Source organism: Ictidomys tridecemlineatus, chromosome 8 (genome assembly GCF_052094955.1).
Source record: "Ictidomys tridecemlineatus isolate mIctTri1 chromosome 8, mIctTri1.hap1, whole genome shotgun sequence".
NCBI lineage: Eukaryota > Metazoa > Chordata > Mammalia > Rodentia > Sciuridae > Ictidomys > Ictidomys tridecemlineatus.
Window position 1 is genome coordinate 105,377,817 of NC_135484.1, and position 26,154 is coordinate 105,403,970.

At 39.0% G+C, this 26,154-nt stretch overlaps 1 protein-coding gene across 3 annotated transcripts in view; it reads left to right on the forward strand.

The window, feature by feature from the left end:
- Window positions 1-26,154, forward strand: part of Rcan2 (regulator of calcineurin 2) — a 239,804-nt gene that overhangs the window by 35,386 nt on the left and 178,264 nt on the right. For all 3 annotated transcript variants that reach the window (XM_078019933.1, XM_013355783.4, XM_078019934.1), the window contains exon 2: window positions 9,790-10,016. In XM_078019933.1, coding sequence (XP_077876059.1) covers window positions 9,792-10,016 — 225 coding nt within the window. In that variant the 5' untranslated portion in view covers window positions 9,790-9,791. The remainder of the gene's footprint in view (window positions 1-9,789; window positions 10,017-26,154) is intronic.

Sequence of the window (26,154 nt, forward strand, 5' to 3'; positions counted from 1 at the left end):
GGTGAAAGGATAAGAATAAGACAGGTGCAGAGAGGGGCAAAACAAAGTGAGATCTCCTGAGAGAAATAAGCACAGGACAGAGTGACCAATGAGAGGTGCTCTCATCTAATGCAGGCTGTGAAGCCTGTGACCCCAGAGTGGCACATGGGTGAGTGGGGTGGCTCAGGAGAAAGTCTTGGACTTGAGGGAAGCTGGAGGGAGGAGGTCAAGGCTGCACCGCTGGCTGTCAGTCTGATGCAGATGAAGCCCTGATAAGAAAGCAAACCCTCATCCATTGTTGGCCACTACTGATATTATTATTGACAGCTGGAACTTGTGGCTGAACCCTGTTTGTGACTCTTTTCTCAGCATGGATGAGGCAGCAGATAGATCTAGATGGCAAGAATGTCATCTTGTGGGTGTCCTGGTTTGCTGGGCTAAAGAGCTGTTTTCATTAATTTGATGAATCCTTGAGAGTTAGGGGAGAATTTTAATGTGAAAGTGACGTGGACATTTAGCTGTGTTTGAAGGGGAAATCAGCCTAGTGTTCAGAGAGAGTTCTCTGTCTCCTTCCTTTCCTCCTCACCTTCAAGCCCTTTGTATCTGTTCTTCTCATCAGCAGCGGGAGTGTAACCTGCCTCCTAATGAGATCTGGCCAGCTCTCCACCCCCAGGCAGCCTGCTGGTCAGCTGTTTCTTTATTCTATTGTAAGGCCTGAATAACTCAGACCTTCTTGGGTTCATTTCAGCATCTCTCACTCTTTGCTCTTTTCTTTTTACTCCATTTCTCCCCAGCACTCCATGCCCCCACAGAAAGCACAATGTGAAAGATGACAGGATGAATCTTACTTTGGCTGCCATAGCAACCTCTACCTGCTTCTTGCTCACCTTTGAAGTGTCTTCCTCCTGTGAAAAGTTATTTTGCATATAATTATTTGTCTTGCCCAGAGGCTTTGGCCTTTCCTTCTGCTTCTTCTGAGCAGTAAGGAAAGGATGGTTCTGGAGCTCTCGAACACATATTCCACAGTGGCTCAGGACTGACTTCTCTATGGCACACAGAGCCCCTCAGCCCTGCCTCCACTCTATTGTTCTCAAGAAAACCGTGACCTGAGATGGTGAATCTTCTATATTATACAAGCCCTGGTTGGAACTGTTAAAAAACGAGTGCTTTCAATTTTTTTTTTAATTTAAAGTTGTATTGATATTAACCTGTGAAATTTCTAGACTACTACCCATTTATAAAGACTGTTTGACATCTTCATTGGGTCCCAGTGGGACGCTCTTCCCATTTCTCCACCCAGTGCCCTGGTAACTGACCCACATGCTCCCCATTGCTGTCTCCCTTGTCCTATGGCTTCCAGTTGGATTTGATCAGTGGAAGGTTCCAGAAGGAGATCAAAGCAAGAGAGGAAGGTGAGGATATTGGTTCCTCTGATACTCTCTTTGTGGTGCAGCTGAGAATCAACTGACCCTCATTGGAAGACTTCTCAGGGGTCCTCTCCACCTGGCCTCTGCCACTTTAGAAACTCCAGTCTGGAAGTCTCTCTCTCTCTCTCTCTTCTCACATTTTCAAGTCAAGAGGTGGTGACAGTCCAGGGTTTGCACTCTCTGTTGTGGGTCCTCTGTAGCCTGCCCACACCTTGTGAACAGTTCCTTTATTAAACTCTTCTCAGACTGTTCAATTTAAGCATACCATCTGTTTCCTGCTGGGACCTTGACCAACACAATGGCCATCCCTCTTCTGTTTGGGGTGAATGCTTCAGTGATGCTTGTTTTGCTTAATAACCTGGGATTCATTGCTGGACATTCTTGGTAGAAACAGATTTGTCTGTCTTTAAGTACGACATCTTCACCCTCAAATTCCCCATTGAAGATGGTGCTTCCTGCATCTGACTCTCTGCTCTTGCAGCAAACCTGTTTGAAACACAATTTCTTGATGGATTTTTTGGGAATGGAAAACAAATGCCCTCTCTGCTTGTCCCATCTGGTCCTGGGTAAGTTTGAGGTCATCTTTCCTTTTTTATCATGTCCATTGGAAGAACACACTGATCTGCAGATCCTCACCAGCATTAAACCCCTACAGGTGTAAAGACATTATTTGGGACAGGTTTGTCCATCCCACCATTATTGCAGAATCCAGTGCATGAGGAGAAGGCGGAAGCAACTCGCTTTGTTTACATACTTCATAAAAATTCATAGAGTGCTGCTTCCTCGGGGAATTGAATTAATTAAATTATGGTCCAGTGGGAGCTTGAGGAGGGAGAGCTAATTCAGAAGGTGTCCTGAAGGGAGCCGTGAATGAGGAATAGGGATAATTTCCTTTGAAAAGCATGAGTTGAAAACGGCATGTTCCTGATTCTTTCAAGACTGATCCCAAATGGTATCAAGAATAGCATGAGGTTCACACAGCTCTGCAGGTGTGAAAATTCTGCAGCTGAATTAAATAGGTTCCATTATATTTCAGAAAGAGCTGTAATGGGTTTCTATGGAGCACAGCCTAAGAATATCATATCTCTCCTTTGTATCTCAGGATGGCGGGCATGGCTCGTCGATTCTAATATTACACTTCAGTCTGTAAGATGAACAAAAATGAGCAAGAGTCCTGTCTTCTCCCTAAGAGAATCTAGATATTAAAATATTAGAAGGGAAGTCAAAAGAACCTCACTTATGAGGCCAGTTCAAAACTGAATGCTGAGATAGGTATGATTTAATTAAAAAATTATTACTACTTATGTAAAAATTTTCTTCTGATGAGCTGATTTTGTCCCACTTGCCAAGAGAGATTTTAAAATATTAATTCTAGAGCTGAAGGAATTATAAACATTGCAAAACTTTGTTTAGGTTTCTATTCTTTAAAATTTTGAAATGGATTCATTTAATCTTATTTTCCACTTAAAATAGCTATGGGCATTTCTTACCTACTACTAATTAAAACAACATTACATTCCAAGTTTTTATCATTAATATTCAAGCTTTGTCATCTGTAAGTTCTTCCATACTAACAAAATCTCCATAATCCATTTACTTGTTTTTCAATTAAAACTAGACTTAGAGCTAATATGAACTGTTCATTAACCATTTCCACTGATTTTCTTAGTTACCATTTTCGTTGGCCATAGCAAAGAATTGAGGCCTAATTTCCCCTTAGGTCACTCTTACTGCAAAACAGTTTTATATTCCTGTTCTTAATTTTAAAAGACTTTTTTTGTCTAAGAAAAAATAAATTCCAACTTAAGTTGCTTTTTTGTATGTGTTGATAAATTCCTCTTTTTGAAGCATTTTCCTATTAAAAAAAAAATTCTTGCTTTCAAGTACAAGTAACCTGGAAGAGGAAACAAACATGTAGGCAGTTATGAGCATCCAAATTAAAGGTTTGCACACTGGAGAAAGCTATTGTTAAAGGTTGTAAGTTCTCCTCTCTGGAGCATCTCATGGTATAAAGATATCCCTCTTCCTGTGTTTTGTTTTTCAGTTGTGGAAAGATAAAAGTGTTAAGGTGAGAGGGGACCTTTAAGACACTGTCAGCCAACACTTCCCTGTTCCTTGGAATCCCCTTTTGACATCCTGCTAGATGGGTGGCACCTGCTATGTGCAGCTTGCTGGCTGGATACCACCAGTACAAATTGCTCACTAAGACCTGAGGCCGGGTATTCTGTTTCAACCCAGCTTGTTAACAGATCTGTGGATCCTTCTGTTGAATCAAACTCTTTCTCTCGGGTTTAACATCTCTGTTCCAAGGGCCAAACCCCCAAATTCTTTCCTCCTTTAGGATTGGGAGCAGCCATGATTTCATTCCAGACTTATTTCTCTTTGCTTCCTTATGCCTTTTCCTCCCAGGCCATTATCTCTCAGACATTGTGACTTTTGGCCCTGCTATTAGACTGAATAGTTTCCTTTGAAAGGATTCCAGTGTCTCTGTTGTGTGTGGCATCCAGAACTGGCCATGATGTTCTCTCTGTGTTAGGGGACTCAGGTAAATTATAGGCACCCCACACTTTCCCAGATGGCAGTGTTTTGGTTTTTTTTTTAACAGGCCACAGATCACACTATTGTCTGATTTTATTTTATAGTTCAGCTGCTTTAAAGGTGTTTACAATTTCATTTGTCTTTCCATGGCTGCTCAGCTGTTCCCATAAACTTCTTTGTGATTGACCCCTTCTTTTATATCTTGTTTAGGGCTGAATTTCTATGGGACCATATGTGGATCCCCCATTTTGATGAGATAGACCCCATTGCTAGAAAAGTAAAAATTTTTACAATACTGCAATTTGGAAATCAAAGTCTCATGCATATTAGTAAGTTTGCAATAATAATGAAATTTAACTGAACCAGAGGTCTTACTTTTCCTCTTGGACTTGATTGTATCATATAAATGTTGGTCAGGAATGAAATTGGGGAGTGTTGGAAAGATTAATTCCTTCTAAAGAAATTCAGTACTCCTCCTATCTGCCAAGTTTATTTGGGATTCATCCACTTATTCATATGGCAAAAATGTACTCAGTGGCCACCACATTTTCATTAACACAGGTAGCTTTAAGTTTCAAATGGCTAGACTCTAGAATAGAAAGCACACACTCTTCATTTTAGGTCTTTAATGTTTAATAAATGCTTTTGGGATATTTAAAAAGCTTGGATAAAAATTATTTTCATTGCTATTAGGATAGCAATGAAATGATTGCAAATCCTCCTGTCTACAGGCTTCATCCTTCATTAATGTGAATCCAATACAATCATTTATATTATTGTTGCTACAAACTTTGTAATTTTTTGTAAAAAAAAAATCTTCATCTTGTCATTATTGGTTTTATGGGATATAAGCTTTATTTTATTTTTATTATTATTATTATTGCCTTATAGAGATCTCTCCCTCCTTATGGGGTCTCCACTGGATACATTTCAAATCTTGAAGCCATACTGGTACTTGATTCTCATTGTAGTGACACAGGTTTAACCCTTATGGATGTGCACTGGAGTTTTAAACCCTTTGAGATTTTTTTTTCTGGCACTAGGGATTAAATCCAGGACCTTGTGCATGTTAGGCAAATGCTCTACTGCTGAGTTACACCACTAGCCCTTTATTTTAAGACAGGTCCTTGCTAGGTTGCCAAGAATGGCCTCCAACTTGCAATCCTGTGCCACCATACCCAGCTCACTGACACACTTAAGAGTAGTAAATGAGGGCCAACTTTCTTCTGCTGTTAGCTTGCCCTTGATGCACCTAAAGATAATAATAAGTAGCTTTCATGCACATATTATTTGGGTAATTATTTGGGAGGCTTCAAAAGACCTTCACTTAGACTAATAAGGTGAATAAGGCCTTAGTAATTTTACATTTTACTGACAAGAAGACTACAGCCCCAAAGCCCCCTACTTATAAGGAAGGACTGGCCTCAAAGAATTTCCCTGGGGCTCTGTTAGTACTTCATCAAGATGTAACCCTGCATCTGAGGGAGTTTTGAGTTCTCCCATAGGAGGCTTTATATTTTAATAGCAGATAATGGCTTTTCTTTTCCAGACCCATGTGGTGGAAGAAATGTATGCTTTCCAAATATCAAACAAAAGAAGAATAGATAAAGAAATTATGACAGATCTATACTCTGGGAGGCAATGTGACTATTAAAATCAATGTTTTCAAAGAATATATAATTATACAGGGAACTTCTCTGAATTATATCAATGTTGTCAGAAAGAAGTGGGATACTAAACAGCATGTTTTCTAATTTTATTTTTAAAAGCTCAGGAGGCTGAGGCAGGAATATTGCAAATTTAAAGCCAGCCTCACCAACTTAGCGAGACTCTAAACAACTTAGTGAGATGCTGTCTCAAAATTTAAAAACATAGGTTGGAGGTTTGGCCCAGTGGTTAGGTGCTTCTGGGTTTAATCCCCAGAACCAACCAAACAAAAAACTATACATGTAAAAAGTGCACTGGAGGTCAGGCATGGTGGCACATGCCTGTAATCCCAGTGGCTCAGGAGGCTGAGGCAGGAGGATCACAAGTTCAAAGCTAGCTTCAGCAGTGACTGAGGCACTAAGCAACTCAGTGATACCCTGTCACTAAATCATATATATATATGGCTGGGGATGTGAATCAGTGGTTGAGTGTCCCTGAGTTCAATTCCCGGTACCAAAATAAATAAATAAATAAATGCACTGGAACTAAATATATCTAACAATTAACTATTAGGAGGAGGTTTCTTAGGAGGAGGTTTCTCTGGATAGTAAGGTTATGGTTTATTTTTCTTTTCTTCTTTATATCTTTCTGAATTTTTCAGTTCTTTCTGTAGTAAACTCGTATAGTCAAAGAGCATGGACATTATTTTTGTCATGCTCCATAGATCTTCTTAAATTTTAGCTAGATGAATCTTTTGAGCGATTCTTGCTTTTTTCATTTGTAAAGTAATATGTAATGAATCAAACCTACATTTAAATGAGAGGATTATTTTCATGATTTATGTAGACATTTGAAATAAACAACATATTTTAAGTTGGTCATTATAATCCAATTGCTGGTCTGTTACTTCCTGAAAATGACTCCTTTTCATGTCATTCATTCATTCACCCTAACATCATTTTGAGGACTATCTATATGTATCTCAAGATGTAAGGAGGAAGATAGCCAATCTCTGCTCTCTGGAAATACCAGTTGAAGTTGAGATGTGGGTCAAAGAAAGCACTCACTCTAAGAGAGGGGGTTTCATTGGAGAAGGCTGAGTAGTGCAGGATTGGGGGGGAACGTGCCCATGGGTGGGTGGGCAAACCTCCAGTTTAAGGCAGCTCTTCCTTTTGGAGGGCCAACCTCAGACTTAGAAATAAAATACAACACATGCACTTTTTTTTATGTTAGGCAAATAATGGTTGCCTCAAACGTTTCTTATTAGAGTTAAGACTTTTAAAATTAATTTTAAAAGATGAACCAGTTAATTTGGTACTTGGGGCTTTCCATGTCCTTATTACAAAGTTTTTCTCATCATCAAATTTTTCTTTTTTTCTGTTTATTTGGGCTTCCTAAAGTTTAATAATGATCCAAAAGCATAATTGCCTTGTTCTGAGATTATCCTAATGAAGTGTTTTATAGCACTTCATATTACATTCCCTTCTATTTAATGGTTAATGCTGATTCTGGTCACTTTGGTTCCTGCTTGATTCCTGTGCCTCTCCTTACTTTGCAGAGGGAGGCAGGGAGGTGATTTTGTTCTTATGTTATGAGGATAAACTGAGTCATTGAATGATCATGTGACTTCTCCAGATTATGAAATAAGCCAGTGATGGGAAATGAAAAGAGAAATTAGGGTTCGTTCATTGAAGCTCTGACTTCTAAAGTATTTCTCCATGTAAGTAGAGTGGGTTGTTTGCCAAAAATGCATTCACTCTTCAAATCTTTCCTGAAAGTAATGAGCTTAAAATAAAGTCTCATGAAGATAATCGTATTGTTACAGCTTAGAACAGAGGTTAAAGCTATTTGAGTAGATTAAAATGAGTCCTAAGTGAGGCTTAATATTTGGCCTATTTAATTTGTCCAGCATTGGATTTTAGTTTCTTTTTGGTGAACGAATAATTGAAACATTCACAGAACATATGTAATAAAATTTGAGGACCAGTCTTTATTCACTCAAACTTTTATAAAGTAAAATGGACAAGCTTAAACATAAAACCAAAACTGACAATATCTATGGTTCGTGCTACTGGATGATTATGACTTCATTATCAAAATATTTTCCTATCATCTATTGATAGAAACAATGTTGTTTTGGTGTTCTTAGTAATTATTTTTACTAGTAAGGTAGCTGGTATTCTAATAATACTCAATAATGACTGTTATTTATTTACACTAAAATATGAAGAACTATATAGATGAATAAAAATGAATGTATATGTGTTTTGAAGATGTCTAGCAGTTGAATTCCATTTATTTTAATTTTATTAGATCATTTTCCTTCCAATTGAAAATATTCATATAATTTAGGTGATTTATAGAATAAACCATACATCATATTTTTAATGAAAATGTTTATTTTATTATTATATACAGAAAATGTTGCACTAGTTGGAGTTTTAAAAACTTCAGAATATAAGAATAGTTCTATCATATTTTATATAGAACAATTTTTTGATTTACCATGATTACAGCATACTCCTATAATCCCAATGACTTGGGAGTCTGAGACACAAGCTCAAAGCCAGCCTCATCAACTTAGCAAGTCCCTGAGCAACTTAGTAAGACCTGTCTTAAAATAAAAATTAAAAATTAAACAGTGGGCTGGGAATGTGGCTCCATGGCTAAGTGCCACTGGGTTCAATCCCCACTACTAAAACCAAAACCAAACAAAACAAACTGTGATTCAATTTTAGAATTATTACTCTAAATTATTGACTTTTTTTGCTTCTATCTCAACCAGAGATTTTATATGTAACTCATTATTGCCATGAGAAACTGCTTATCAAACTCTCATAGTGACTTTTCTAGGAAAAATGAAGAGAAAAAAAAATCTCATCATCATGATTCAGAATTTGAAAGAGGTATAAGCAGAACCCCGTGTGTTGTCAGGGGTCCCAGAATTTGTCTGACTGAGCATCCTGAAGGCAGGGTGATGTTAATTGTGCCTATCTTTCTGCCTTTACCCTGTGATGCTGGGCATGAAGAAAATCGAGCTGGATGGAGATGACTCAGTGACCACCTCATAATTGTCAGTTAGTCCTGCCTGTGTAACCCTTGGTGAGTGTTTTCACTGTCTGGTCTCTATTGAACTTTGGGCAGAAGAGTATTATAGGCATGAAAATAAACATGAAAGAAAAAAAAGTTCATTCGATCCTTGAAATATGTGGGGAGACAAACCAAATCTCCTGAATTATGTACCCAGTATTACAAAAGCAAAACCTCTGCAGTTGGGTCAATTATGGAAGGTTTAGGAAATGATAGATCAAACACAGACAGCTAGGCTTCATAGGGATAGGAGGAAGAGGGATCTACAAAGCATGACTTAGCCAGGGTATTCATCATTTTTCAAGATCTGGACAAGGCTTACAATGACTTGCAGTAATTATCCCATGCAGAAGAGGAAACAACAAGTATTGAATGTGTGTACATGTATTCTCATTGTGGATCAACAGTTAACTTTTATAGTCAATGGAATCAAGACTCAGGTGATTATGAGTTAGATCATATTTCTTTAAATTTCTGCTAATTTTGATAAGCTTCATTCCCATGGCAAAGGAGAGAGAGTTCTGGTGCCATATCTCTTGGGTTTGGATCCTAGCTTTGCCATTTTGTAATTAACCTTTTAAGGGCTACTTAGTTCCTTTGTTCCTCTGTTTTCCCATGTATAAAATGGGGATAATATTGGTGCCAACCTCATAGGTAACTGTGGAGATTAAATAGGTTTAATGCATGTAAATCATTTAGAATAATACCTGGAACTCAGCACATGGCAGGCATCATTAGTATCAATAGTGATGGTGGTCTCCAACTTTTTGGGAGAGTTGGGATTTAAAAGTTTTTGTTTTAGTGCATTATAGTTGTGCATACTGATGGGATTTGTTTTTACATACTCATACATGCACACAATATAACTTTTATCTTGGTTTTGGTTTTGACCATAGAACTGACTGGGCGATTGCTCAGAAACAGAGCTGCATGGAAAATTCTGAGTCAAAGAGGAAAGGAATGATGTGAACATGTATCTTTTCCCTTCTGAGAGCACCTGCCTCTTCTAATCACACTTCCCTATCCTGCCCCAAACTGTCCAGAACCTGAAAACTGAGTTTTAAGGAATCTGCTCAACTTTAATAAACATCTGTCTTTGTGTCCTCAGGAATGAGGGGAGAATCATACTTCATCGGAATGAGGAGCCTGGGGCAGCAGGGGTACATCCCAGAAGATGGAGGGCTTCTCTTACTCTGCTGCATAGACAGGGACTGGGCTGTCACTCGGTGTTTCGCAGAGGAAGCCTTTCAAGCAATCACTGACTTCAACGATCTCCCCAACTCGTTGTTTGCATGTAATGTTCACCAGTCTGTGTTTGAAGGAGAAGAGAGCAAGGTAAGAAATTACCCGTTCCTGAAATGCGGAGAGCTGTGGCATTTACACAACATATCGCCTTGTTCATTGGGGCTGATGTTTTGATGTTTTTGAAAATGCTTAGTTGGCTCTGTTTTTGGCATATGTAACAGGATGACAAAAGCCGATTATGAGCTAGCTTTGAAGGAACACCCGACAAGGTTGTCGATGAGACTAATGCTAGATCAAATCGAGCCTTCAAGTACATGCTCTTCTTCGCCCCTCTGCCTCCTACAGTTTGATGAATGCTCTCAAAGTGGTTTCTAACATTGTGATTCCTATTCCTCACCAGTTATTGGAAAAGAACAGTTCATTGACCACCTAACTTCTTCTTTATTCATTGATACGGAGAGGTATTGCTACATGTGTGTTGTAAGAACTGACCGACAGCAGTAATGCCTTGAACTGAAATGATTAGGGAATGAGGTTGTCCAGGTATAAACACTTTCTAGTTTCCCATATTAAGACACAAACTTGATTTGGAGTAAATGCGTTTGGAAATCATTGTAGACATTCCATTTGGAGATCTTTCTAAAGTTTATTTCAGATTTCTCTGACTTTTTAATATTTGAATGGATCCAACCTTTCATGTAGATATAGAAACCTACTTATAAACAGTTACTATTAGACCTTTTCCCCTAAATTGAAGAGCATGGCTCTGTGTGAGATATAAAAGTAGGATTGATGATTGCTGTTTTACAAAAGTTAGCTTTTCCTGCCAACTATTGAAGTTTGAACTTCGTTGACTGAGCACAATTCTCTGAAAGTTTGATTTTTGGGTTTTATTGATGATTCAAACAATCCTAAGAACAACAGAGAAAAACCATTCTAGAGGGTTAGGAATTATTTCAAGTCATTTGAATATTTTATATCAATATTATTTTGGGGGCTGGGGATGTGGCTCAAGCAATAGCGAGCTTGCCTGGCATGTGTGTGCCCCGGGTTCGATCCTCAGCACCACATACAAACAAAGATGTTGCATCCGCCAAAAACTAAAAAATAAATATTAAAATTCTCTCTCTCTCTCTCTCTCTCTCTCTCTCTCTCTCTCTCTCTCTCTTTAAAAAATATTATTTTGGAATTAAATGATGGACTGGAAGTTAGTTGAAATACAGCAAATTTTGTGTGATTGGAATTTTCAGGACTGTGATAACCAAGACTATTTAAAGTAAGACAGTAGTTCATCCCAAGGAAATCTGAAAATTATAGTAAATTGCAATGATCTACTAAAGGCAATTGATATTATTATTAATATTTAAATTATATTAATTTAAATAAATAATATTTAAATTATCATTATTTAACTATAAATGAAGAGTCCATATTTTCTCATCATACCTTCTATTTATCTAAATATCACAACTAGAAGGATCTGCTTTAAAGATTTAATAGGGGTTTGATTCTCTCCTGAGAAATACTTCTAATAGATTGGAATAATAAGATATATGAAGGCACTAGTCATTTTAGAAGTACTATTCATAATGGCCAATCAACTGACCCAAATTGGGGCCATTAAAGGATGGAAAGTGGGGACAGTTCATGGGAGTCTGCCTACATCTGGGCAGACTTGCTCTTCCGATCTGTGATTGGATAATAGATTGCTAAGTATTTTCAATTAATTTGTGTACAAAGTTGGAGCATAGCATCTCAAGAAGAAGTATTGGTTTTAAAACAAAATATTGAGTCAAAGTAAACAAGATCTAGTTTAGTTGAGCAAGTTTCAAATGACTGGGATCCCACTTTTGTGGTCTAGGAGGTGGAATTTTTAATTGGCCAATGTCTACACCCTGAAACTTAGGAAATCCAACAGATAGTCGTCTATCTTGTGTGACCACACAGCCTCCATGTGTAGAGCGTTTCCAGGATGCCAAGTAATCTGGTAGATTCAGCTTTGATGTAATTACACATACATGGTTTAAGGGTATGTGCGAGATAATTAGACACCAGATGGGTTAAGAGTAGCCAGGAGGCACAATCATTAGAACTCAGGAAAAGTGTTCAGGCAGCTTGGTAGCACCTCCTTTTCCCTGCCATGTGCTTCTCTTCATGATTCAGAACCTCAGAGTCTTCCCAGTATTGTAGCTAGAATTTGATCTGGAAAGTCCTCCAAAGGCCTTTGTTAAAGGCTTGTTCCCCAGAGCGGCACTATTGGGAGGCTGCGTAGCTTTTAAGAAGTGGAGTCTAGTAGGAGCTCTTTCAAGTCATGGAGGCTGAGGTGCCATTAAAGGGGACAGTGGGACCCCAGGCTCTTCCTCTTGCATTTTCTACCCATGAAGTGAATGGTTTAGTTTCACCATGTGCTTCTGCTCTTACGTGCTGCCTCATCACAAGCTCAAAGCGACAAGCCAATTGATTGTAGACAGAGCCGAAATAAGCCTCTTCTCTCCCAGGTATTCATTACATAATAATAGAAAGCTAACACAGACCCATCAGTTTTCACTGTCTTAATAAATTCCTTTATTTTATACCTCGTTTTCTCAAGATCCTTTCCACAAGGTTCAGATTTATGAATAGGAGCCATGAAGTCATGATGGGTATCTTTCCCAAAGGATAGACATTTTTAAGCACTGTGCTAAGTTGGTGGGGAGATATTTTTAGGCAGAGGGAAAAGAAGCACGAAATGTCTCCAGCTCTTCTTGTATTTGCCTGTGGGTAAGGCTGGCCATGGTAACTGTCTTTATGTCTGGCTTTGGGGAGACGAATTCAGCAGCCTGGGATTTTATCAGGGGGCTGATGCTTAGCATTCTTCTTGGATGTGCAGGTGCGTAGGTGGTCACATGTGTAACTTGCTTGAGCGAGTCCTTTATTTTTTGGCATAACATCCTTTTGAATCATTGTGTCTTGACATTAATGAGTTTAGCCTACTTCTTGCAATTGTTCTGAAGTATTTGTTTTACATTTCTTACGAGGGTAAGAATTTAAGCTTTTGCTTTCTGGCTTTCATGAGTGAATCTGAGGGCAATCTCTTTTCTATTTTCTCATATGTCTGAGAAACCTTTCCTGGGGCCTTCTCCTTTGTGAGGTAATTTGGAGAGTGCTCAATTAGACCACTCATAAAATAGGTAACACCATAGGATAGGACATTCTGGTTATGTTTGTTTCTGCTTATCAACGTGATCAATATTTTTAATGTTTTTATTTCTGCTATCCTTTTCAAATTCTAAGTCCTGACACTGAACATTCATATTTTTTTTAAACAGCTTTTTGAGGTCCACAAAATACATTCCAATTTTCTGTTAAGCAGAATTCTGTGAGATTGTATTTTGATTTGAGGCTTTTGCAATGAATGAGCGCATACTTCAGTGTGGCTTGTTGTGGTCCAGATGGTTGAGATTTGTTTATATAACACAAAGGAGAACTGGAGCTGGAGGAAATTGGCATCTGAAACCAATAAATGCAGATTGCTGTTTGCATGCTACAGCTTGAAGTATAAATATTTTTGCATGAAACACATTTAGAACTGGGATCTTCACAGCATCCAACTCATAAAAGCTACTAAGGTTCATTTCCCTTCAGCATGCCCCCCTCCCTGGCTTTGCCTTTTTGGGCCCCCTGGGCTGCAGAAGTCTCAAGACAGATGAGGCTGGAGGAAATGTCCTCCAAACTGCTCAGGATCTGTGCTGGACTAGAAAATGGTCTGAAGCATAGGACACTGGTGTCCACTGGTCTATAAAGGAGAACGGAGAAACAACTGCTATGAAACATTTATCCAAATTCAACTGAATAAGGAGAAGTCTGAAAGGTGACTTCATAATGTCCTTCAAATGGATGAATGCATTTAGGTTAGATAAGAATAAAAGTGGCAGCAAACACCTGTGGAGGTAGCAAACACATGTGTTGAGGTGCCAGGTGCTTTCCAAGTGCTTTATAAACACTTGTACCTTCACAATAGCCCTATGAGGACAGTGCCTTTCTGCCTTGTTACCTACTGGGCTCATGGCAGAGTGGTTAGCCCTGGACCTCACTGGCTAGTCCAGTATGCAAGCAGAAGTAACTTGCGTTGTGTCTATGTCAAACATTTCATTTCTAATGCTGGGCCCTGAAGAATGTGCTTTTCACTCTGCTAGGGAAATTGACATTGTGCCAGCTAGTGCCTGTTAAGGCAGTTTGGGTCTCAGAATGAAGACAAGGACAACACAGGACAGAGTCCTAGCCAATCTATGACGAACATGTAATTCAGCAAGAACCAACAAATAAGCAAACAACAAACAAACAAAAAAAAAACGTTGCTACTTTAGCCCATTGATATGTGGGGGCTTGTTTTTAGAGTATAACTGAGTCCATCTAGGTTGATACAATGAGTGTCATTGTCCTCAGTTTTCAGATGAGGGCACTGATTTGCACAGATAGTTTGCCACAGTCTCACAGCTGGCAATGACTTAGACAGGGTTCAGATCGAGGCTGCCACATTAATGGCAACCAGGCTCTTACACATTAAGCTTACTACTACCTTTCAGAATACAAATATTTATTGCAAACAGGTATGATAACTGTCTCTGGGGATACAATGGTGAACCAGATACATACAGCTCATTGAATTTATAATCTATCAAGATATATCAATTAAAAATAAGCCCACAGATAATATACACTAAGTGTTCAAGATGATGCCAAATCAAAAGGGCATTCAAAAGGTCATTTAGCATACAGCTATATTTATTGCCTTTCTGTTTTTCCTCTACACATACACACACACACACACACACACACACACACACACACACACTATTTTTTAAAAAAAACTAAAGTGGCATTTCTGCCAACCACTGTTAAAGAAAATATTCTACCACAATGGGTATGAGGTTGGAAACCCTGCTCTATATTCTCTCAGTCTTGTACTTCTTGCAAATGGATCATCTCAGTTCATTGAGAGTGGGCAGAGTGATTCCAATATTCAAAGGTATAAAATTCTCATTCAACATGGCCACTAAATGTCAATAAATTTCATCTTCAGGATCTTAGCCAAGGAAAGAAAGGTCTAGTCTAATATTGTAGACATTATTAGGACACCCTAAAATTTTTTCAAAGCTAAATCTCCCCTATAAGCAGTTCCAGAATCTGGATATCTTTGAAAACTGAGACTTTTTTTTCATACTTCATTTTGAGGCAAAATCTCATTTGACCTAATTCATTTAAAATCTGACCAGAAGAAAATCTCATAGTGTGAATATTCTGTTTCTCTGCAGATTCCTTTTTTTAATTACACAGAGCTGCCCCAGACATTGGAGGGACATTACACAATAGGAGGCCTATGTGCTGTATTATATTTCTAGAACCCCAAATTTGAATCCCAAACATACCAGGTCTCAAGGGTGTCAGATACATAAGATATTATAGATATAAAGGAAGAAAGAAACTATAATATCTCAGGGAAATGCAAATTTAAACTATAAGGTGATATTACATTATATAGATATAAGTTGTAAATCTGTAAGATATGAACATGAGGCTACACCCCTTGTTCAAATAAAATGAGTTAATCACTGAAATATGAAATGCCATCAAGATGAGTGATTAAATGTTCCCATAATGTTGTTTTTAATTGAAAAAATAGAAATTATATATATTTATTGTGTACAACAGGATGTTTTGAAATATGTCCACATTATGGAATGGCTAATTAGAGTTAATTAAAATGTGCATTAGTTCACATACTTTGAGTAATGAGAGCATAGTTAAAACCTACCTTTTTGATCATTTTCAAAAATACAATACATTATTATTAACAGTGGTTATCATGTTGTACAACAAATCTCATGACCTTGTTCCTCCTTTCTAACTGAAATTTTGTGTCCTTTGACAAACATCTTTCTAAACCATCCCCTTCTCCAGCACCTGGTAACCACCCTTCTATTCTCTGCTTCTGAGTTCAACTATCTTTCTTTCTTCCATTTATTTATATTTGCAGTGCTGGGGATCAAACTCTGGGCCATGAGCATACTAGATAAGCATTGTACCACTGCCTGGCTTATTTACCTAACATGATGTTCTTCAGGTTTGTTTCTTGATTTTTGTTTTGTTTTGTTTTTCAGTGTTGAGGATGGAACCCAGGGCTTAGCACCTTAGCATACACTAGGCATGCACTCTGCTGCAGAGCTACATCCTGAACCCTGGTTTATTCATGTTGTCACAATGACAGAATTTCCCACTTCTAAGAGGCAGAATAGTATTCCACTGTGTATGGATCATATTTTCTTTATCCATTCATCATTTGATGGACACTTAAATTGATTCCTTATCTTGATTACTGTGAATAATGCTACAATAAACACAGGAGCACAGATATCTGTTTGAGATATTCATTCTATATCCTTTGGGTATATACCCACTAGTGGAATTGCTAGATGACATAGTAGTCTTATTTATTTATTTATTTACTTACTTACTTATTGGAGCTTCTATACTGTTTTCTATAATGGCTGTACATTTACATTCCCACCAACTGTGTAAAAGTTGTTCCTTATTCTCATAGCCTCTCCAACACTTGCTGACTCTTGTCTTTTTGATAATCGCCTTTCTAACAGGTGTGAAGTAATATCACATTCTGGTTTAAATTTGCATTTCCCTGAGATATTATAGTTTCTTTTGTCCTTCAGATCTATAAATATTCATTTTATATATTTATATACTCTAATGTTGGTTGCATATATTGTGATATCTTCTTGTGGAATTGATTCCTTTGTCACCTTCTTTATCCCTTTTTATGGTCTTTGACTTCAAGTCTATTTGCTGAAATATTTCTATTTATTTTCTTGAATTTCATTGGCTTCCTTTAGACTATTGTGAATTCTTTGCCAGGCAGCTCATAAATCTATTTTTTTTTTTTTTTGGTACCAGGGATTGAACCCAGGGGTACTCAATCACTGAGCCACATCCCCAGCCCGCCGCCCCTGCCTGCCCTTTTTCTCAGGGTCTTTCTGAATTGCTGGGGCAGTCTTTGAACTTGCAATTACAGGAGTGCACCACTGTGCCTGGTCCTTTGGGACATGCCTAGGGTCTGAATCTATGGGTACTGCTCTGAAACTGGAGTGGGACCTGCACTTGTGTCAATAAGTTGGTCCTAGAACCTTCATCCATGGGGCTGGCCTGACACTGGTTCCACCGAGGTAGTCTAGGACTCTGGGTTTGCTGCAGTCTGGGGCCACTAACTTAGATACAGAGACAGGTTTGGGGCCTGGGTCTGAAGGGGCCTTTCTGGAGACAGAGATGGAAAGTTCTGGCCTGAAACCTGGGTCTTCAAGACTAGAATCTGATTTCACAGGGGTGTGTTCCTAGTGCCTGAGACTATAGAGGCCATCCAGAAATGGGATATAATGGTTCAGGCCTAGACCCTGGGTCTGCTGGAGCAGGCGTAGACTGTGACTCTGCTGGGAGTTAGAACTGTAAGAAACACATTGGAGCCTGAGGCTTCAGGAACTAACCTGGTGGCTGGGGCTTCAGGTGCTAACCTGATGACTAGGGTTGCAAAGGGCTCATATCTGTTGGAAATAAAATGAGCCTCATGCATGAAGACTACCTGAGTGGGCTTCCCTGAGTCAAATTCCGACACTTGCCGAGTCTCCTTCTTTGAGTGCCTATAGTTTACAGCCTGTGGCCTTGACCTGATGTCACTGCTCATGCTGCCCCAATCCTTCGTCTCAGTTCCTGACCATCGGTTTGATCTGTGTCCATAGGAGAGCATCCTGGCCCAATAACCAATAGGTGGTTATTCTTTTCTTCATTTCACTTTCTTCTCCAGACCCTGAAATCCTTAAAAGCAGGCAAAGTTTGGATTATTCTTCTTTGTAAAATTTCCAGCACCTCCCACTGGGTCTGACATGCAACAGATGCTCAATCAATATTGAATTGAACCTCCACTGAAACGGTGACCAAAGACATGGAAAGATGCACTTTCCAGGAATATCTGATTATTTAGAGATATTGGAAAGAGTAGAGCAAGATTTCCTGATTTCTAAGTTAGTTCATGACTCTCCATGCCTCCCTATCTCTAAATCCTACTACAGAAAACAGGTGCTAGAAAGCTAGGAACAAAGTGAGGTCTCCATCAGTATGAACTTTCAAGTAAAAGAATTAAGGCAGGAAGAACTCTGGCAATTCACCTCCAACACTCATGCAAGTGTGAGTGCATAGAATCTAAGTCACTCCTATAGTTAGGACATGACACTCACAGGATTAAAGAAAGCTGTTTTACATGTATTTTTGGGATGCTTAAAACTCTTTTTCTTTTTTCACTTTTTACTTGTTGAGTTATAGTTGTGCATAATAGAATTTGTTGTTACATAGTTACACAAGCTCACAATATAACAACATATTTTGGCTATTATCCTTCTCTAGTTATTTTCCATTTCCCTCCTCTTTTTATTTACCCTGATCCCTCTCCTCTATTCTACTGATCTCTCTTCAGTTTTCATGAGATACTCTCATCCCACGTTTCTTTTCCTTTTTCCTCTCTAGTTTCCACATATGAGAGAAAATACATGAGCCTTGACCTTCTGAGTTTGGATTATTTTGCTTAACAAAGTGTTTTCAAATGCCACTCATTTTCCTGCAAATAACATAATTTCATTTTTCTTTATGGCTCAATAAAACTCCATCATGTATACATACCATATTTTCTTTATTCATTCACCCATTTATTGATGGACACTTCGGTTGATTCCACAGTTCGGCTATTGTGAATTGTGCTGCCATAAACATGGGAATGCATGTATGATATTCAAAGTTTTAGAGGCGACTGACTCATTTATAGTAAGCCAAATGAGTAAACAATTAATTATAATCATCTTAAGCAAATTTGTTTTTACAACTACCCCCAGAGAAGAAAACTTAGAGAAAATAGAAAAAAAAAAAGGAGAGGAAAAATAGCAATGGAAACCAAACAAGTCTGGTGCTTTGGAAGACCCTACAAAACATGTAAAGGGAAAAATTTAAGTCTGATTGAAAAATTTACACCAAGGATGTATAGCAAAGGTTGACATGAAGATGATAATTTATTGTAGTTTAAGTAAGCATTGGTGAATATAGTTTGAAAAATTAAAATGACCTATGGCAACTTGAGGGCAGGAAATGATAATCATGTACAAATTTTAAATATTACAGCAAGCAACAGTTAAACCAGACATCAGATCTTTAAGAAGTACTTAGGAGTTTCATTTTTTTTTCTCTTGTTATTTTTCTTTGTAGGTAAAAGTCACATTTATTTGTATTTGTTAGTTATTTTGAGAGCATTTCAATTGTAAAAGGACAGTGCTATCATAACATGCGGTATGTCGGTCCTGTATTTTTTTGCTTCTGGATGGTGACTGGGAACCACAATTAGTCACCTCTAATCACTCAGGGGCACCTGCCAAATGAGAGGCCCAGTGTGGGGCAGATTTGAAAGCTGCTGTAGGACATTCCCTGGAACTTAACCTTTCCCCAAGTGACTAAAATATTCCAGAGGCGTATTTAGTATCTTGCTTTTCCACAGTACTAAGTGGCTCCCTAAGGCCCGAGAGCCTGGCAACCCACTCTAAATGTCCCACTTAACTACCTGGAAATGGTTGGAGCAATGGAAAGAATTGAACAGGGCTGAAAGTATTTGGTTTCTGTGCCCAAGAGTGAGTGAGCACAAATTCTTGGTGAGACCTGTGGGAAAAGGCTTCCATGTGCCATTTAACTTGTGATAATATTAAAGAGGGACACAGAGTCTTTACCTCTTTTGGGGAAAAAAAAAATCAAAGGTACTTGGAATTCACTTCATGTGGTTTCCAAGCACTGGTTCTAGCCTGGACACTGACTTTGTGGATTATTAGAAGTTACGTCTGTGGATAGAAGTAGTCTCAGGGCATACTGCCCAGGATAAGGAAGCTGACCTTATAAACAGGGTGCTCTTTCCTCTGCAGGCTAGGTGCATTTTTGACCAGAGTGGATGATTTGGTGCAGAGAGGAAAGACTTCATTTTATCCTCCACTCTTCCAGGGCCAGGAGCCCTTGACAGGTGCACAAAAGCATCTTGGTGGCCCTGGTCAGAGTGAAATAATTTTGAATTATTCAAATTTAAAATAATCTATAAGTCCAATGATAACTACTGAAATATGTTACCTATGAACATTCCTTTTTCATGAGGCAGGTTCAGAGATGGAGGCCAGGGGAGGGATGAGCTTGATTATTTTATTTTCCTCACTTTCAACAGCTGAAGAGAGCATGGGCTTCCACCTGTCTTTCTTGGATTCCTTGATTCTGGTCTCAGTTTGGTGGTCAGGGACTTCTTGACTGAGTCAGAAACGATCAGAGAAAGTCAGGAGGTTTTGATGTGAACTTTAAAACTCCACAGAGGTATCCATCTCAGCAGGCCTGGCATTTAGCTCCATGGAAGAGATCAGTGTTATATAGATGGGCCGAGTGCCAGGGCCATTAATACCAAGTGATATTTACTCTGTGAGAGTGAGGCCATTCACGTGTTATGTGTATTTACTTCTTATCTGCTCATTTATAATTTTTTCCATATGGTGCTCAACTGTATTCCTCTACCTGTTTAGCAGAATGGATATATACAAACAGAACTAATTAAGTTTAATCAGTGTCTGGTAACATTTGGGTAATGTTCTATTTTACTCAGAATGTTGTATCATACAGAAGGACCGTTGTTTTAACCATAAACATCAGAATCTCTCTCAGAATTTCGGGGGCAGGATGACCTAGTTATGATTTTTTATCAACATGTTGAAATGCTTTTCCTTTCACTTTGTTGAAAACCTATATCTTCTCCCTAAATTTGTAATTCTTATTAAATCCGAGTTGATATATAATGATGATATTTTATTTATTCATAGGATGCACTGCCTTCTAGGATGGTCTAGTCTTCCATTCCTGCAGGATGTGTTTTGAGGGCAGTAGAAGAGCTCCTCATTCTTCCGACACCCAGACTTCCCCATGGTCCTTACACACCATGTGGGCCTCACAGGAGGCAGAAGAGCCCAGGGAAAGGGCTTTGGATCCAGAAACTCTTGGTTCCGAAATCCTGCTTCTACTACCTTCTACGTATGGGATCGTGTCCAACTTACCATCCTCAGTTCCTCAGTTCCTTTTCTGTAAAATGGGGTCAAGATATCTTCACTATAGGTTTGTTCTGTGATGGCCGAGGAGGAGGCACAATGGGTAGAGGAGGGGGCACAGTGGGAGCCTTGGTAAACTTCAGTTCCATCTCCCTCCCTTTTCATTCCCCTCCCCACTATCTAAACCTGTGACTGCCTTTCACTGGTTCAAAGGAGAAAGGAGCTTTTCTAAAGACCAAGTGCTTTTCTAGAAGCATGCGAGCTAGACAACTGGGTTGCTATGGAAGTTGAAAGGACGACGTAGGCTGCTCAGAGCAGGATCACAACCAAGTTGTGCTTTATATCAGACCCTCTGGTATGAAGGGAGTTTATCTCCGTCTTTGCCACTCTTCCTGCATTTGTTGTAGGATACCCCTTGTTCACTGCTCCCCATGTCTTTTAAAACTACTGTCAGGAAAACTTAATTTATTCTTGAGAACTGATATTTTTTTTCTTACTGGGAGGGTTAGATGGCTTTACGTATTTTTCCTTTTCCCTGAATTGAATTAAAAATTAATAGTCAGAGCAACATTATTTTTACTGGTTTTGAAATTTCTCTTATAATAACTTAATTATGTTTAATTAAGTACTTCAGTGATCACCTCTCAACCTTTGTAGAAGCTGGCTAGTGCTCATTAAGAAGGTATTTGCAGATTTTCAAATTCCACTGCAAATAGGAAAAGAAAAATCACCTCAATTAGTAAAATATATGATGTTTTTAAAATAATATATACATGAAAAAATTTTTTCTTGCCGTAATTCATTGTTGAAAATAATTTTTTAAAACATCTTTAAGGAAAAATGAAACTATCAGTCACAGTCATGTCTTCCACACCTATGCACTGTCTTGATCTACATGTTTCTAGAACTATAACTATCTTAAGCGACTCTTAAATCTAATTATTTTAATATTGACTTGTGAGAAAATGAGCACATACAATCCATTTGAGGGTATGAGTGTTTAAGTTTGTCTTTATAATAACTCATTTTTTGAACCCGGAACACCTAGAGATGAATCACTTTATGGAAAGGTTCTGTAGTTTCAATGTCTGATGCTTTCCCTCAAAGGGATTGTTTTCTTCATTGGCATTATGTTCTATCAAGTTGCAGAACTTGGAATAGAAGTCCACTTAAATATTATCACCGAGTGGCAGGCTTTGCAAGGGGCACATGAGAGGAGAGGAGTTTGGCTTCTCGTTAACCTCTTCAGACATTTCAGGGAAGGAATCCTCAGTGGCAGAAGGTTGGCACTGATGACCTGTGTTCACTGAAACTGCTTCTTCTGGATACTCTTGCTCTAAATGTGGGGCCAGGGGCATCATGAGTTAGAAAGAAGAGACAAGAGCAAGTACATGTTGGGTTTCCCAGCTCCGCGGTGTCCAGCTGCCTGTTGACAACAGGGCTCACAGCCCCAGGGGTTGCACCTCACCACACCATCTGAGTTCATGTGTCCAAGTGAGTATGGTCCCTTTCAAAGGGACTCCTCTTCTAGCATCGCTGAGGGTGCATCCTATACAACATTTTGAGTGGTGTAAAGCCTTTGTACTTAGGGTAGGTTTGAATTTGTGGAAACAAACATTTTGAATTATTTCTAGTAATCCTGATAGGTAGTGCCAGCCTGAGTAAAATAATTTTCACTTAAAAACAGCATGCACATAAACAGTATAATGAGAAATATCTACAAAATAGAGGAATGATGTTTTTCCTTTGCAGCTTGAGAACTGGTTTTTGGGAATTCCAGAAAAGCACAGTGAAAACATTGTGGTAACAAGGTCACCTTTTTTGAAAAAGAAACAGCTGTACATGTAAAACCCAGTGGGTTACATCAGATGCAGAGTCTTGTTTTAATTATACTCTCTTACAAGACTCCCATTCTGGACTTTCAGACATTTTTCTTGCTTTGTTTCTTGCTAAAAAGAGCAAACCTGAAGAACAAATAGATGGGCACTGTGGTGTGAAGAGCATCCTGTCCCCAGGTGTTTTCTTGCAATAGTCTAGAGTCTTTTGGAACTTGAAGGCTATTTGCTAAATGACCCCCTTTTCAATGAATATTCCCGTAGGAGATATTATATCCTAAAATAGCCTAAAATACACAAGTACCCAGAGAAGAACAGTGGCCCGTAAATATGCTAACAAAGAGAAAGAATACTGCAACAATCAATCCAACCATCAATTATTTAATAATTATTGAAAATCTACACTACAAGGCCAAAAACACTACACATCCCAAGTAGTGCTTTTGGCCTTGAGAGGTAAATGAGATACAAGCCTTCATGAAACTTAATGTTCACTGGGGTCCAATAATTATAGCACAAGTTAGGTAAAGTGAAAGATCGAGACGGAGGGAATGGGCACCCACAAGGAAATAGAGAAGGCACTAGGGTTTTTTTTTGTTTTGTTTTGTTTTGTTTTAATTCTATTCAGAGCAGAGAAGGGGCTCAGGCCTGCCTGACAGCCACTTTCCTTAGGATGGTCAGGATGTTGCTCATCTGTTCTTGCTTCCTCTTGACATAGATGTGTATGCTCACCTTTTTCTTGGTGACCTTGACAGCCATCTTGTCCCTGACCTTGGGCAGCTCTGTGGTTTGCTGCTCAGATGGGATGAAGCCACACACTTCTCAGATCCCCTCCTGCTTGATCTTGCCTGGCAAGGTACCCACAGCAGCTACTGTGCCTTGATTTTCTCCTGTTCTTGATCACTTTGTGGCCCTTGTTGGCCCATGGCCATGGAGCAGCTCAAAAACATGCTGCTGGACTTCAGTGGCTACTGTGGTGGAAAGGTAGAGACTGTTTTTGTTCTTTGTTTTATGCTATACCTTGCATCTGGACAATAGTCTCTGAATGAACCCATCCTAGGCCTGAAGTGTGCTGGCTGGGGTGACTTGAGAACGTGATTTTTCAAGCCCTCTTCTTGTGTAATCAGCTTTGCTGTCCTTCCTCGTGGACTTGTTTTGAAAGGATGACTGATACCAAGTGGGTGGCAGAGGAAAGGAACTGTCTTTGATTTTGGCAGGAACCTCTTCTCCAAGTAAGCCAAGCTACAGTGACCAGCAAGGCATGGATAGCACATTTTATATGCAAACCACGTGTCCTCATTTTCTCCTTCAGTGTGTGAAATTTTTGCTTTCCTCAGAAGGTGAGCTGTGAGCTAGTTTATTTTAAAAACCGCGACCTGTGAGGGGAGAGGGTGTTCTTTGACAACATTACATCATTGAAGCCTCTAGGTGTTGAGTCATCATTATTTTTAGGCAGCTCTATGCTTTTTTTGGTTATTCTAAGAATAGCCCCTGTGCCTGGACTCCACAGAAAGTCACCTCAGTAAAGATACTGTCACTGCTCAGCAGTTGGAATGGAATGCCTCCTTAAATTCCAGGTCCCAAGCATGCTTTTTAGAATTTTACCTCCAAACATTCTGCCTTTTGGAGTTTTCGTAGTCAACACAATGACTGTCAGGGGATGTCATTCAAAATTGTTCAGCCCTTTGTTAACTGTACTTATTGCTGTGAAAAACAACAATAGTTATAAGGACAACAAACTAAAATGCCCTCCCTATTCAAGGGCTTCTGACTGTCTATACTCAAAACCCATTGGGTTTTGTGAAAACCTTAATCAATGATTTTTACCCAACTTGTAGGTTTGTCAAGATGGAATTCTTTGCCACGTGTTTTACAGATTAAGTGACTCTAGATGCCTCCATGTCAGGTTACGCAGGGGTGATACTTTGGAATCTATCAAGTAAAAACAGCCAACACAAATATCATTAGAGCATAGGAAACTGAATAAGCATATAAACTGTAAACCAACTGCAATAGAATTTGATGACAGAGCAATAAAAGGGATTGAGCAAGTCCAGAAATGGAACTTTGTGGGTCAGAGTGGAGTCTGGTCTTCCCATTGCCTGGTTGGAGCATATGCCTAAATATGATCAATTTATTTTATGTGGCACTTCAAAGCTCATCAGAGTACTCATGCTTTGTGAGTGTAGCCAAATGCTTTTCTAACTGAAGCATAAATGGAAGCAGCTGCTTGAAATAAAACGAAACAGTTGTTTAACATTAAGTGATAGTGTGCCTTTTTGAGTCTTAAGGTGACAGATGAGCCATCAAGTCTAAATGTGACTGCAAGGACTAGAGCATGCTGGGAAGGCTGAGCTTTTTGTTGAGCCAAGGTTGCTCTGGGAGGGTTGATTCTGCTCTTGTGGTTTAAGAGTTCAGTCCTGTCTCCCATGGGTCCTTCTGTCTCCAATTAGGGAAGTGGTATAGAATAGTGACTAAGAGAGAGGACTGTAACATCTTCCAGTCCCCCAAACCAAATTCTGCTGCTTATTATTTGTGCCACCATAGGCAGTTTAACCCTTTCAAACCTTAATTTCCTCATCTGTGTAACAATATCAAATAGCAGTCTATACCTCACAGAGTTGCCACAAGACAGAACTGATACGGTCTGTGGTGATTTGATCACAGAGACTGCAGTAATGATGATAATTTCTTCCCACCAGCCTGACCCTCTCCATCTCACATCATTTAAAACCCACAGGCTTGCCTTGCCTCTGGGTGCTACGTAACTCACTGAAGACCAGTGTGCTGGCTGGTCAGCTCCCACTGACTATTCTCACTATCCTCAGAACCTCCAAATCAAGGTGGGCAGAGTACGGTGTAAACCAAAGGACCACCATTGCAATCTGAACAAATACGCTTCTTCACAAGAACCAGCCCAGAAGAAAACCTCTTTCCTACTCCCTTGCATGTTGAATCTGGAACAGTCCTTGTCCCTGTTCTCCTGATGCTCTCTAGAAAGCTTGATTTTCCTTTATGTTGGATGTACAATTGAAAAGACTAGATGTAGTCATTTGGCAATTCCATTTATATTCGTCTATGTAAAACCTGATGTATACTAGACTTGTTATAATTGGAATGATTTTCTTCAAAATTTTCTGAAAAGACAAGTCAGTGTTGCCTTCCTGTTTTGCTTTGCATTATGTTTATCTTTTTTTGCTGGGGAAAATTGGATTGGTTGACCAAGCCTTTTTTGTGAGTAATTAAATT